Source organism: Loxodonta africana, chromosome 6 (assembly GCF_030014295.1).
Source record: "Loxodonta africana isolate mLoxAfr1 chromosome 6, mLoxAfr1.hap2, whole genome shotgun sequence".
NCBI classification, from domain to species: Eukaryota; Metazoa; Chordata; class Mammalia; order Proboscidea; family Elephantidae; genus Loxodonta; species Loxodonta africana.
Genome location: NC_087347.1, coordinates 79,577,087 through 79,591,515, shown reverse-complemented (window position 1 = coordinate 79,591,515; position 14,429 = coordinate 79,577,087). Strand labels below are relative to the sequence as shown.

General features: G+C 37.9%; 1 protein-coding gene across 2 annotated transcripts in view; it reads left to right on the top strand.

The window, feature by feature from the left end:
• The window catches only part of XIRP2 (xin actin binding repeat containing 2), an 81,662-nt gene that overhangs the window by 24,857 nt on the left and 42,376 nt on the right, over positions 1-14,429 (top strand). For both annotated transcript variants that reach the window (XM_064287041.1, XM_023542869.2), the window contains exons 2-3: positions 5,123-5,283; positions 11,227-11,364. In XM_064287041.1, the coding sequence (XP_064143111.1) occupies positions 5,227-5,283; positions 11,227-11,364 (195 nt within the window). In that variant the 5' untranslated portion in view covers positions 5,123-5,226. The remainder of the gene's footprint in view (positions 1-5,122; positions 5,284-11,226; positions 11,365-14,429) is intronic.

Sequence of the window (14,429 nt, the reverse complement as noted above, 5' to 3'; positions counted from 1 at the left end):
GCTTTAGAAATAAGATCATAACTGCATTTTTCTTTGTGAACCCTGACACATTAAGATATTTTCTGAATAAAAATTTTTCAACATGCACTATCAAACCATTGATCTTTATTTCCAAACTGTTACTCTACCAAGATCTTAAGATCATAATTAACCCATTATTTCAGGTTTTAGACAATTATTTGCTTAAAGGGAAATGCAGATAAATTTGCCACATCTTAATGTCATGAGAACACATTTTTATAAATCACAGAATTCCAAATTTGAAATTTTCTGCACAGCTAATTAGAAGAATGGTTCATAACAAATGTAGCAATGAACCTTTTTAAATGTCTTTTAATGTTAATTTGTGCCTATTTCTAGAAATTCTTTTACTGAAATCAGAAGAGAATCTTAAAAACCAAAAACACCCACTGCCGTCAAGTCGATTCCAACTCATAGAGGCTCTGAGGAGAGAATCTTAGGTTATGTTAATTACCTTGGCCATTCCTCATTGTTTTCTGTATCTGACATCTTAAAGCGTTCATTTTATCACAAGGAAACACCAAGAAGTGACTGTATCTCTTTTGTGACTGCAGGAATGCAAATAAGTTGTCAGGGCAAAAAGTGTATTCTGCCTTATAAATGTTGCGTTACTGTGCTGTGCTCTGTGTGTGTGTGTTTTAAATTTTATTTTCTTTAAACCTAAATTCTCCATAAATGAAAGTTCAGGAAGGCATAATGAATTTTTGTGACCAAAATGAAGTTAGTTAGCTTGTTTTTTAAAAAACTATAAAATAATTATGTTTGGGCCTTAAGAAAAATAGATCTCCAATCACACATTTCTTGTGATTTAAGAAAGCGGAAAGCTGACATAAATTGGATACATTTGTAGTATAGAACCTTTTATATTACAAAAAATTGCTATGAATCTTTTCACTGAGGACCTCAAAATCCTTATAAAAAACATGCTTTTCTTTGGTATCTAATAGTTGTCATGGTATTAGCTTATATTTTTTAGTGCCTTATTTTCTTTCAAAGTGCTTCCCTATATTTTATTTCCACTTTACAGGATTTATTTGATTATACAAAGGATTAATATTGTGTATGGACTGGTGATTATTTTCATATTGGTAAACAAAAGGAAACATTCTATGTTTCGGGTGTAGTGGACCGATCACCATGCTGGGAACTAGAAGTGATGGAGTCTAGGCCCAGCTATGTCGTTAACTCTGGAGATTTAGGAGAATTCACTGAACTTTGGGCTTTAGTTTACTCATCTGCACAATGAATGACCTCTAAACCCCAGAGACAAGTAACTTCTAACACAATGATTTTATGTTGTTAACATCCATAATGCTTCCTAACAGACACGGTTATCTGAAATCTTCATTTTTTTCCTTCCTCTTTCTCATAGAACTCTTTAGCCTTCGAGCATATTCCTCTACTGTTCTATTTGCATACTTGACAATTTCAACATTCCCTGTTTCTCCACAAATGTTGATGATCATTAGCATTGTTACTTGTTCTTCTATGTCTCTTTTCTCTTTTAAAAAAAGAACCTAGACATATTTCACATTGTTTGCCAATCTCAAACAATATCCTCCAAGTCTTTTGAAGTATGGCATTATGAGCCAGTCTCGTCATGTTCCTTTCTGCTTCCCCCTACATCTGGAAGGAAGGAGCTGTCTTGTCAACCCCAAAAATTGACACCAAGTGTCAACCACACCAAGATAGGAGCAGATGGTAACACTACATTTTAGCTCTGTGAGTTTGGCTGGGCAGGAAGCACAGTTTTGTTTTTCAGATGAAGAAATTGATATACATTGATTTAGGAGGTCAAAGCTCTGGTAGTGCAGTGGGTAAGATCAGCCACTAACTGAAAAGTCGGGGGTCGGTTCATACGCACCAGCTGCTCTGAGGGAGAAAGATGTGGCATTCTGCTTCCATAAAGATTACAGCCTTGGGGCCCCTATGAGCAGTTCTACTCCAACCTATAGGGCTGCTAGGAGTCGGAATCGACTCGACGGCACCGGGTTTGGAGTTTTAATAGGAGGTTAGGACATAGTAGGTACACAACCTGTTAGATCATGATAATATTTCTACTCTACTACCCTACCTAAGGGAGTCCCTGGGTGGTACAAACCGTTAACTTGCTCAGCTGCTAATGGAAAGGTTGGACCTTCAAGCCTAACCAGAGGTGCCTGGGAAGAAAGACCTGGAGATCGAATTCTGAAAAATCAGCCACTGAAAATGCTATGGACCACGGGTCTACTCTGACACACACGGAGGCTCCATGAGTTGAAATCAACTCAATGGCAATGGTTTTTGGTTGTACCCTACCTTAGCCGAGAGGCAAAATTACTGATTAAAAAAAAAAAAAGAGAGAGAGAGATTAAAAAAGAAGATAGTGTTTTTTCTGTGCTCAGCCTAAAAGGCCACGATGCAGTGACCAGCTCTCTTAATACTCAGGCCACTAATTTCCTGACTACCTCACTGGCATTTTCCAGTGCGATGAAACCTGATAAAAATCAGATATTTTAAAAGTATAAATACCATCTCTGTAAATTTTAACAAAAATAAACTGCAGGATTTCTATAAGGGTCAGTAAAAGAATGAACATGTTTCTTCTGGGGATGCTTATGAATAATACACAAAATAAAATTTGTAATTTAATGTAAAACTTTAGGGAGTCATGTTTAATAAAATTTATGTAGTGTTCATTCAACAAAGTAAGAAGAATACATTTAAACAAAAACTGAATTCATCTATGCAGATAGATGATCCACGGGAAAAATAAAGGTATATACTTCCCTTAGCATATGAACGACCTTCCGTGGTTTGGGAGAACCTCTTATCCTCAGGATTAACTGGAGGCGTATGCTTTCGTATGGAGATGAGGCTTTGGATTACAGGTGAATTTCAGAAATAACTGACATTTGTTGGGAACACAAATCAGTGTTGTGTATAATCACAGCATTCATATAACATATCTTCTTATTCTTTTATGGAGCCCTGGTAGCACAGTGGTTAAGTGTTCAGTTGCCAACCAAAAGGTCAGCAGTTTGAATCCACCGGCCACTCCTTAGAAACTGTATGGGGCAGTTTTGTTCTGTCTTATAGGGTTGCTATGAGTTGGAATTGACTTGAAGGGAATTTTTTTTTTAATTGTTTATATTTTGTATCTTCTTTATAGCATATTAAATAGAATATACTTACAGTTTTAATCAGAATATATGCAAATGATTATTTGAATAAGAAGTCCCTATTTTTTTTTTATGGAACCTTAGTGGTGTAGTGGTTAAGTGCTACGGCGGCTAACCAAAAGGCCAGCAGTTCGAATCCATCAAGCACTCCTTGGAAACTCTTTGGGGCAGTTCTACTCCGTCCTATAGGGTCACTATGAGTCGGAATCAACTCCAAGGCAAGGAGTTTGGTTTTTTTGTGGAAAACAAAATACTAGTGAAAGAGTCAAAAACCACAAGTGCTTTTTATTTATTTATTTTAGTCCAGAGAAATTGTTCTCTCCTGCTGTTATGAACATAAATGTTGAAGAATCTAATAGAAAAAGCAAACAATTCAGTAAGATGGTTCAGTACAGGGGCTGATGGAGGACTTACAAGGAATGGGGAAGGGAGGGAACAGCTTGGCTGTTTGTTATCTGGGTTGATTGGGGCATGGCTCTACAGTGATGAAATCAAACCAATGCAAATAATAAAGTATTCCAAACAGTGCTAAGAATGAAAGGCAGCGGACCCCTGAAGGAGTGATGAATATACACAAATACATAGAGATATATAGATATACAGACGCACATACACTCATGCATATATGTATATACTTACACCATGCCCTGTTGGGTCCCAGAATGAGCCCTTGAAATGATGTTGGAATTATAAAAATGAGTAATAAACTATCAAGCAGAGTGGTAACATAGCCAACAGCAATACATTAAAAAAAACAAACAAACAAAACAAAAACTTAGTTTTAAGACCCACTGGTGGCACTTAAACCAAACTAAAGCCAAGCCCACTGCCATTGAGTCGATTCCGATTCATAGCGGTTTTTTTTTTTTACATAGTAGCTGAACAACTATGAACAATCCTTAAACTCCTGCAGCCTCGGTTTCCTTATGCCTAAAAGAAGCTGGTTAGACTCCATGATGTCTAAGACCTTTCTGTTTCTCACAGTTGTTATTCTGTGATCATATGACCAGCTTTTTGCTCTGTTTCCAGGTATGTAGTTTCTAATACCCTGTATTTTTGTCAGGTAGATGGTTTCATAGGAAAATATTAGACTGAAAGGTGTGACTGACAAAGCTGTTTCTAATGATACTATTATTTTTTTCTTATGTAAAGCATGCCTCTATGAAGGAAAGAAAAAATTCACAGCTTGTAATTCTCATAGCATTCATGTATCCTACCTAGATGTAGCTCTATGGGGGAGAGAGGAGCCAAGAGCAATTTCTAGACTTACTAAAAGTTTAGTCTAACCATATTCAATTCTGCCACTTATTTGTGATCATGGAGATCATGTGATCTTAACCTCCATGAGTCTCTGCTTCCCTATCTGTAAATTATAGAAATTATAGCACCTACAGAACCCAGGTAGTGTAGTGGTTAAGAGCTCCTGCTAACCAAAAGGGCAACAGTACGAATTCCACCAGCCACACCTTGAAAGCTCTGTGGGGCAGTTCTACTCTGTCCTACAGGGTCTCTGAGTTGAAATTAACTCAACGGCAAAAGGTTTGGTTGCTTTTTATCTAATGGGGCCATTAGAAAAGTAAATGAGAAGTGCTCTGATAGCATTTAGTATAATCCCGGCACGTAGTCAGTACTCAAGGGATGTTCATTATTAACATTAAATAGGTTTTCATAACTCTTTCACATCAGAATAGTTCCAGAAACGAGTGGAGAAAATATTTTCTTTAGATGTATATATAAACTTATGCTCATATTCCGGCATTCTCAAATCTTACTTGAAAGCTTGAAGAAAATAGTATGACCGTGAAGCATCGAAAATGCTGTTAACTGTGGCAGTCTGTTTTAGAAGACCACATATTTTAAGTGTCTTCCCTGTTCATGAGGTGATGCTATTTTCTTTTCAAAGCCTGACATATATCTGAGCATGCTACGTTTGTTTTCAGCTACCGTTGGCCCTAATAAGCCTGTGAGTGGATTTTCAGAAGACGGTGCTCCGCCGAGCGAGGACGTGTCAGACCGCCAGGAGGTGGTCTCCTTGAAGGAGCGGATGGCGAGGTACCAGGCAGCTGTTTCCAGGGGAGACCGCCACCGCTTCTCTGCTAATGTAAGCTGCTCCTGGTGGTTTTACGTTAGGCACTGTGCTTGTTGTCTGCCCTTCACACTTCCTCCTTGCATTTGCAATGTAAGAATGATACGAGTGGGAAGAAGATGGAAAGCCTGTGAATCAAATTCAGAAGATCTGAATTTATGTTTCAGCTCTGCTATTTATTACCTGTGTGAACTTGGGCTGCTAGCTTAAGCCATCTTTGAGCTTCAGTTTTCTTAACCGAAAAATGGAAATCATAGCCCTACTGCATAGGCCTTAAAGAGCCTGGGCGACGCAAGCAGTTTGCAATCAGCTGCTAACCTAGAGGTGGGTGGTTCAAACCCACCCAGTGTCTCTGCAAATGAAAGGTCTGGTGATGGTGCTTTCGTAAAGATAACAACCAAGAAATGTAACACGTGGAGTGTCCATGAGTTGGGGCCGACGCCACGGCTGCTAACAACAGAGCGTCGTGGTAAGGAGTTGAGGAGATAATTTATGTGTAAGCCATAAGGCACTGCACAAACGTATTATTATTGTCATTGCTATCACTTACCCTATAGCCGTTCTCCTCAGGAAAGTTGGTAATTAATTTTAAATTTTAATAATGTGGGCCTGCACGCTGCCCTCCTTGGTCTCATACATGGTTCATTTAAACGCACTGGCAGCGTCATTTCTTTTGCTTTTCTCGTTTCTCTGTATGCACTAAAACCATTAGCAATAGCTTAATCAACATAGAAATGAGAGAGATTAGCAATGTAGGCCCTCTGCTAAACCAATTACGATTACAGGAAACTGCAGGACTCAGTGAGGCCACCAATTTTTAGAGCCAACCCATAATAAAGTCATATTCAAAACATTTGTTGGGTTCCTCGTACTGTGCTTTCAATCCGCAGGATATGATGAGTCGTTTTATGAGTAGAAGCTTTCCAGCTTAATGGAATATAAGGATATTCCTTTATAATTATAATCTTCAAATTAGCAAAGTTGTTCTTTTAATTCGAAAAAAAAAAAATATTGAGAGAGACAGGGAAGGCAAGAAGGAGAGAGAAAGAAAGAATAACCCAAAAGGGTGGTATTTTAAAATAGCTACTGTTAGCATTCTTTACAAATTATTTAGGGAGACAAGGCTAACTGTGCCAAACTCATTAACACGATTACATTTCTAGATAACATTTAGGTTTTTCCATAGTCATTAAAATACATTTTAGACACAGCATAGATTTTGAATGAACGGATCCAAATGACATAAGTAGCTAGATCACTTCCAAAACAAATAGCATCATGCCCACACCTCCCGCCAGTCTGTTTAGATAGCACCCCCTGCTGGATCATTGTGGAACTTTACTACAAATTTGTGTTCTAAATTGGTAATGGGATCTTTGGCTAACAGTTAATTTGAAAATATCTAGTTAAAGGCAGTTTATTTAGTAAACACTCCTTCATTTTCGAAGACTTCGATCATATCACACACTAGAAGAATATACCATAAAACAGATTGGTATCAGTGCATGATTTCTATTTATACTGTGCTAAAAAGAGAATGTTTAAAAGGTTCTGTAAAGGATCCCACTAGTCAATATAAAAATCAAAAAGTTTAATGCTGTTCTGTAAATAGTTTACCTATAAGGCATTTTACAATGTTTCTGGAGCTGGACACGAGGGACTTTAGTCTCCTCTTCCCTGTTCATTTTACAGACAAGAAAACTGAGGAGAAGTGATTTAAGGGGGATTATACAATTTTTTTTATACAATTAGGTCGCTGTATGAGTCAGAATCTACTTGACCGCAAGGAGTGTCGGACACAATTACGTAGTGGTAAAGCCAAGGTAGATTCCTAGTCTCTTGACTCCAGTACTCTTTTAACTATATTCAGTTGTCTCCTCTCATACAAGAAAGCATTTCTGGCCCAACAAATATCCTATTTGATTTAATCCTAAATAAATTTTGTGAGAAGGAAGGGCACATATGTTTTCTCAGGGGAATCCTGGTAAATAACTAAAAAGAAAAATAACTGCCTCCTTTGGTCAGTTGCATCACATGCTTGTTCAATTCTGGAGAAAAAAAAATTACGAAAATTGCTTGTGACTAAGTCTATGTCTATACAATTACCTCAAATATTTTAAGTGCAAAATCTGTATATCACTGATTCCACTTCAAAATGAGTCTAGCATATTTCTGTCACATTTAGATGGCTGACAATGATCAGTGTCTTCTTGTCCTAGACACAGTCAGATAGCATTTGAACCTAAATGAAAGTCATGACTATGAAATGGCAGCTGTTTACAGAAGTCCATGGAAAAGAGAGGAGAAATAACCTTTGCTGAGCAGCAAATTAAAATGCCAGATTCTATGCTGTGCAATTTTATTTCCTTTACTGTTTTTAACCTTGGTGATGTAGTGGTTAAGTGCAATGGCTGCTAACCAAAGGGTTGGCAGTTCAAATCCACCAGGCACTCCTTGGAAACTCTATGGGGCAGTTCTACTCTATCCTATGGAGTCGCTATGAGTCGGAATTGACTCGACAGCACTGGGTTGGGTTTTTCTGGGTTTACTGTTTTTAACACTCATAAGAAATCTGTGAGGAAGATATTGTTATTCCCACTTTATAAAAGAGAAAACTGGGGTTCTCTGCATCTTGCCCAAGGGTTTAAGTGGCAGAACTGGGATTAGAATCACTGTATCTCCCTAAATTATGCTATTTCTATTATACCTTATAGCTCAAGGACAGTACTTTGTAAAGGAAGTTGATGATTATATATTTACCTAGGTTTCCAAACTTTGTTGCAGAGACACAAAATAAGAAACACAGAGTTAGAATAAGTGTAAAAGATTCAATATCAAGCAATCTAAGATATGTGGCCATTTATACATTTCCGGGTAGTGCAAATTGTTAATGCGCTCAGCTGCTAACTGACAGGTTGGAGGTTCAAATCTACCCAGAGGCAACCTGGAAGAAAGGCCTGGTGATTTGCTTCTGAAAAATCAATCGTTGAAAATCCTACGGAGCACAGCTCTACTCTGACACAAATGGGGTTGGCATGAGCTGGAATCCACTCAACAGTAACTGGATCAATTGGGATATTTAGAGCATGGTGCTAAACAAGGCAAAATCATGGGAGCACCCCCATCTGAGCAAGGTAGCATCAGCCAGAGCATAGCCACAGGCTGCTTCTTGAGCAAGGTCTGCCATATCACATATGCAAGCCTTCGTTCACAAGTTGGGCTGTAAATGCCACCAGTAAACTACAGCTCATAGGACCTGCCTCACGTAAGTGAGGCAGCAGCAGCAACAACGGCAGCAGTATTACAATATCACCAGCCCTGGTTGTACTGTGGAAACCTTGGTGGTGTAGTGACTGCTAACCAAAAGGTGGGCAGTTTGAATCCACCAGGTGCTCCTTGGAAACTCTATGGGGCAGTTTACCCTGTCCTGTAGGGTCTTTATGAGTTAGAATCAACTCGATGGTAACAAGTTTGGTTTTTTTTTGGTTTGGTGGCACAGTGGTTAAGAGCTTGGCTGCTAACCAAAAGGTCGGCAGTTCGAGTCCACTAGCGACTCCTTGGAAACCCTACGGGGCAGCTCTACTCTGTCCTATAGGGTCTCTATGAGTTGAAATCAACTCAATGGCAACAGGTTTGTTTTGTTCTGTTTTTTTCACTAGAGGTAATAGCAGTACTACTATTAGAAATAATGAACTGTATGCATTTCACATGTGAAAAGTGGCTGGTAAACATCTGGTAACTAAGAGGCAACCAGTCCATTATAAGAACCTATATTTTTATGAAAATGCACATACTAGGAAAATATCCAGTCCCTCGCATAATATTGAGGCTTACCAGACTAATTTGCGTTAATTTGGACATTGTTTCTAGTTGTTGAATTTTTTTTTTACCAATATCTAATTTTATTTGTATAATCTAATGCTTATATATCGTCTATATAGGATGAATCCAGAAAGGTCATTTACATAAATTAAATGACAGAGGGAGGAAAAGAAATATCATGGCCTTAATTCACCCCTTCCCTTCTTGGTGCTATCTTAAATTTCAGAAGGGATGCCGTACTTTCTCCTGACCTTACGAGGTATCAAATGACAGCAATTGGCCAAGATTTACATTTGAAGTTTGTTGCAGAATTTGATAGCCTAGTACATATAAATGTACTATCTTCTCCCCTCTTCTTTAGAGACAATGTGCACATTCCGAAATATCTGATAGTCCATTGTAAGGGGAAACATTATGAACTTGGAAAAGCAACCACGGGAAACCCTGACGGCGTAGTGCTAACCAAAGGGTCGGCAGTTCGAATCCGCCAGTGCTCCTTGGAAACTCTATGGGGGGCAGTTCTACTCTGTCCTATAGGGTCGCTATGAGTTGGAATCGACTCGAGGGCACTGGGTTTCGTTTTTTGTTTTTGGTAAAGCAAACACTTGAGTATTGGCTAGTAATCCTGATAATAATGGAGTATAAACTCAGTATATGATATTTTTGTATGGGAAACCCCAGGATAGTATATATATATTTTAGTATCTGTTTGAGAAACTACGTATTTGGTTAAAAATTCCAGGACCCCTGATAGACCACAACCCATGGTTTGAGAACCTCAGCTCTTGGGCCACCAGTTACTCTCAGGCGTCAAGGCTTCCAAGGTTACGTCAGGACTGGGCCAGGCCTCAGGAGATCTGCTCTGGCAGGTTGGTGTGGGGACAGTTTTCTTGACAGTTGTCACCCCATCTGGGCTTGAATACGTTCTGGACTCTGGAGTGTGCTAAATTATCAAAATCAAAGGCCCTGAGCTACTTCCGTTCTTCCCAAGGGTGTACTCTGACAGGACTCTTCAAATGTTTTTCAAGTTGCTCCCACTGATACCTGTCAAAATCAGTTTTCTCATCTGTAAAATGATGCAATAGATTAGAACCGTTGTAACTTTAAACCTCCCTGTTTCTCATATGCCAGTGCTCAGAACTGAGTCCTGGGGTATGCCAATCCTGGAGTTGTGTAACTCCTGTTTTACTGCCTGTCCTTTGAAGCTAGTGACTAGATGTGGGTTCAAATTCCAGCTCCAACACGCACATCCTAGCTGTGAGCACTTAACAAGCTGCCTTACTTCTCAAAACCTCAATTTACTCATTTTAAAATGAGAATGTAAGTGTCCATATCTCACAGCATATGAAGTAGTATTAAATGAAAGAATATATGCAAATACATACAATATGACCTAGCACAATGCCTTAAAAAAAAAAAAAACCCATTGCTGTCAAGTCGATTCTGACTGTTAGTGACCCTAGAGGACAAAGCAGAACTGCCCCATAGAGTTTCCAAGGAGCGCCTGGTAGATTTGAACTGCTGACCTTTTAGTTAGCGGCCGTAGCTCTTAACCACTACACCACCAGGGTTTCCATCACAATGCCTTAAAAAAAAAAAAAAAAAAACTAGGCTAGCCATTATTATCATTGATGTCAATGTTTTTGCAAAAGACATGCTCTGAGGCTCTTTATTTTGTTCATCCTTAATGATTTAAATGAATTTTGGAGTAAGTCAAAGTGATTTTGGTAACTTGTTAACATTGTATTGCTTATATAGGTTGGGATTTTAATGACAACCTTATTTTCAGCCAACCTTATTTGAATCCATTATTCTAATACCCTATATTATAGAAATACATTCTAATAGGTCTAGCCTCCTGATACCAAACTTTATCTGAGATAAAGAGAATTAACTCTATATTTTGAAGATTCTTCTGACTTCATATCAAAAGGCTGATAAATGATGAAACAGTGTGGAGAGACAATTTTTTTTTTAATCGTTTTGGGTAAGAGCTGGCTGAATTGATTGTGTATGTTAATACCTTTTTCTAATACCAACCAGCAATAAATGTCAACTATGTAAAAAAAAAAGTTTGAGAATTCCATCCTGAGCCAAATATAAAGCTGAATTTCCCTTTCTCTTAAATCCCCTTAGATGATGGAAGAATCAGAAATGTGCAGTGTACCTGGTGGTTTGGCCAGGGTGAAGAGACAATTTGAGAAGGATGAAATTGCTTCTACCCGTAATACCTTGTCTCAATACCAATACCAGCACCAGAACAGATCTGAGCAGGTAATACTACTATGGCTGATGGGTAAGTCACGTGTGGTTGAAATGATCTCATTTCAATGCCAAATGCAGAAGTTCCACCTTTTTGGTGGTACATTTATTTTCATTTCTCATTAACAAAAATTATGATTTTTAGATGTTTTAGAAACCATCTTAAAGCATATCTGTGTACTGACTTACTTATAGCATTTTTCCACATTTCTAGGGAACCCTGCTACAATACTTTTCCTCTCAGTTTCCAATGTTTCATACCTAAATGAAAATTAAATAGCTTAGGTTAGTCAGTAGGTAAATAGAAATGTAGAGAACAATGTTTATATTGAGTCTTAGCTTCTAGGATATAATTCATGATAAACTATCTGCTAATTGTTTGCATAGATGTTATAATTCATGATAAACTATCGGCTGGTTGTTTGCATAGATTAAATTTGAAGTAGTATTCAGCTGTTTATATGGGGAGTTTTCTGTTTTCTTGATAATCATCAAAAATTTGATAGTAGAACCCAGATGCTACATAAAACTGCATAATGCAACTTCTAAATGTTATTTTATATAAAAGACTTTTTTTTTTCACATTTCATTACTTCATAATCATATATCACCACTTATTTCATGGGATACAATGATTTTTGAATGTGAGAAGCTAAGTAATAAGACTCTGATCAGACTGAGCTCAGCGCTTTGAAAAATAGTAATTGCACTGTAAACTGCTTCACTTAGGCCCGTGGTTTCTGGGAAGAAGAAAGACACTGGGATATTACTGAAATTTTGTAATGTTAGATAAAATGGGTTTTTATACAATGGGTATGTTTTCTATAAAAATCCGAAAAAAAAAAAACCCACCCAGCCCCATAGAGTTTCCAATGAGTGCCTGGCGGATTTGAACTGCCGACCCGTTGGTTAGCAGCCATAGCACTTAACTGCTACACCACGAGGGCTTCCTCTAAAAATCCAAAAGACATATAGAATTGCCTAACTTAATAAATAGATAAATAAATAAGGCAACTGAGAGAGTAAGTCAGGCAGAATAATTAGAATTATAATACATGAAATAACTATTTGTCTTTTTCTAGCTTTGTCCGAAAAGTGAAAAATGTGGAATATAGTTAGCTAAGTAAATTTCTGGCAAGATTTCTTTCTAATGCTGCCTAAAGGAAATGTAATATATGTAAGAAATTAAGATAGAATATACTTGTGATCTAAGATATAAGTGTTGCAATATAGGAGTCTTTAAGTGAATCAAGTATGGATGTGTATGTGTGTGTTTACTTGAAATTGGTCAATAATACAAAATACAGTTGTTACTAATAATTTAAATAACAAATTCCACATGTAAATATCAGTAATTTATTTATAGATTCTTTACTTAGCCAGAAACCAGGGCAATAGAACGTAATGGTATTTGGATTCGAGGTCTGAGCTCACATCCCACCTCTTCCACTTACCAGCTGAAAAACACAGACCCAGGACTGGCTTCACAGATGTGTGACATGTGCAATTGCCCACGGCCTCATGTCTGGAAGTGCCCTGTGTTTAGTTTAATGTTCTAATGTCACCGTCTCGAAATTCTTAATTTTTTAGCAATGAGTCTTACATTTTCATTTTGTACCAGGCCTGGAAAATTATGTAGACCAAACTCATAGGCTAAATTTTAACCCCCTTGAGCCTCAGTTTCTGATCAGTAAAATGGGGAATCTGATGAACCATTTGCCTACCTCATGGTATTGTTGTGGAGGTTTTATATAGTAAGAAGATCCTGGATGATACAAACAATTAAGCTCTTGACTACTAGCTGAAAAGTTGGCCATCCAAATCTACCCAGAGCCCCCTTGGAAGACAGGCCTGGTGATCCACTTCCATAAAGATTACTGCCAAGAAAACCCAATGGAGCAGTTCTACTCTGCACGTGTGGTGTTACCATGAATTGGAGTCGACTCGACAACAACTAACAACAACGATATGGCAACATGCAGTTTACATGAGAGTATTTCATTACCCAAAAAACTTGGTATCAGTTAAGTCTTTTTCAGTTACAAAACCCACCCCAAGTGGCTTAAACTAAAAGAAATATTACAGGCTCACAAAAACACAGCCTTGTGGAAGAGCAGGCTTCAGGAGGTTTGATGTGAGCTGCAGTGGTATGCTGGAGCTGGTTTGCACCAACTCCTCGATTATTAAATTTCCAGGAATTTGTGAGCCAGTTGACTCATGATAATAGCTTGAAATCAGCCATGGTGAGAATATTTACATCAGGGGAATTAGCAAATGCAACAGATCAGAGTGAAAGTTTCCCCAGAAGAAAATCAGCATATGAATTAATGATTGCTAGGCTAAAAAACAAAAACAAAACCATATGTCCTCTTTAAGCTCTTTACAAATGTAGGTTATTATTATAAGAAATAACCATGTCTTTATGAATGTGGAATATTAACTAACATGTGTGAGGAATAATAGAAAACCATGCACCAGAAGTCGGAGTATCTCCATGACTCTGGGCATGTAGAAACCTCTCTGAACCTCAGTTTAATTGTCTATCTTTAGACATATTAATAATATCTGATAATTCCACGAAGAATGACTAAACCTAAGCCATAATGAAATGCAACATAAATCCAATATAAAGGAGATGTTTGTAACAATAAACCAATAAACATCATGTACTAAATGTCCACTGTTTGCAGAAGAAGGAGCCCTGGTGGCATGGTGGTTAAGTGCTCAGCTGCTAACCAAAAGGTGGCGGTTTGAACCCACCAGCAGTTCTGCGGGAAAAAGATGTGCCTGTCTGCTTCCATAAAGATTACAGCCTTGGAAACCCTATGGGGAAGTTCTATTCTGTCCTTTAGTGTCTCTACGGCTCGGAATTGACTCGATGGCAATGGGTTTTTGTTCGTTATATGCAAAAGTCTGTGGGAAAAAAAAATCATGTTGTCTTAGAAAATTAAATGGCTTTTTACTCTGTAATCTTTACCAGGAATTTGAGATAAATGTCATATTTGGTTGTAGAGGGGCCATGTAAAATAATCAAAGTTTTAGACATTCACTTGAACTTTTAAAGCTGTCTAAATGCA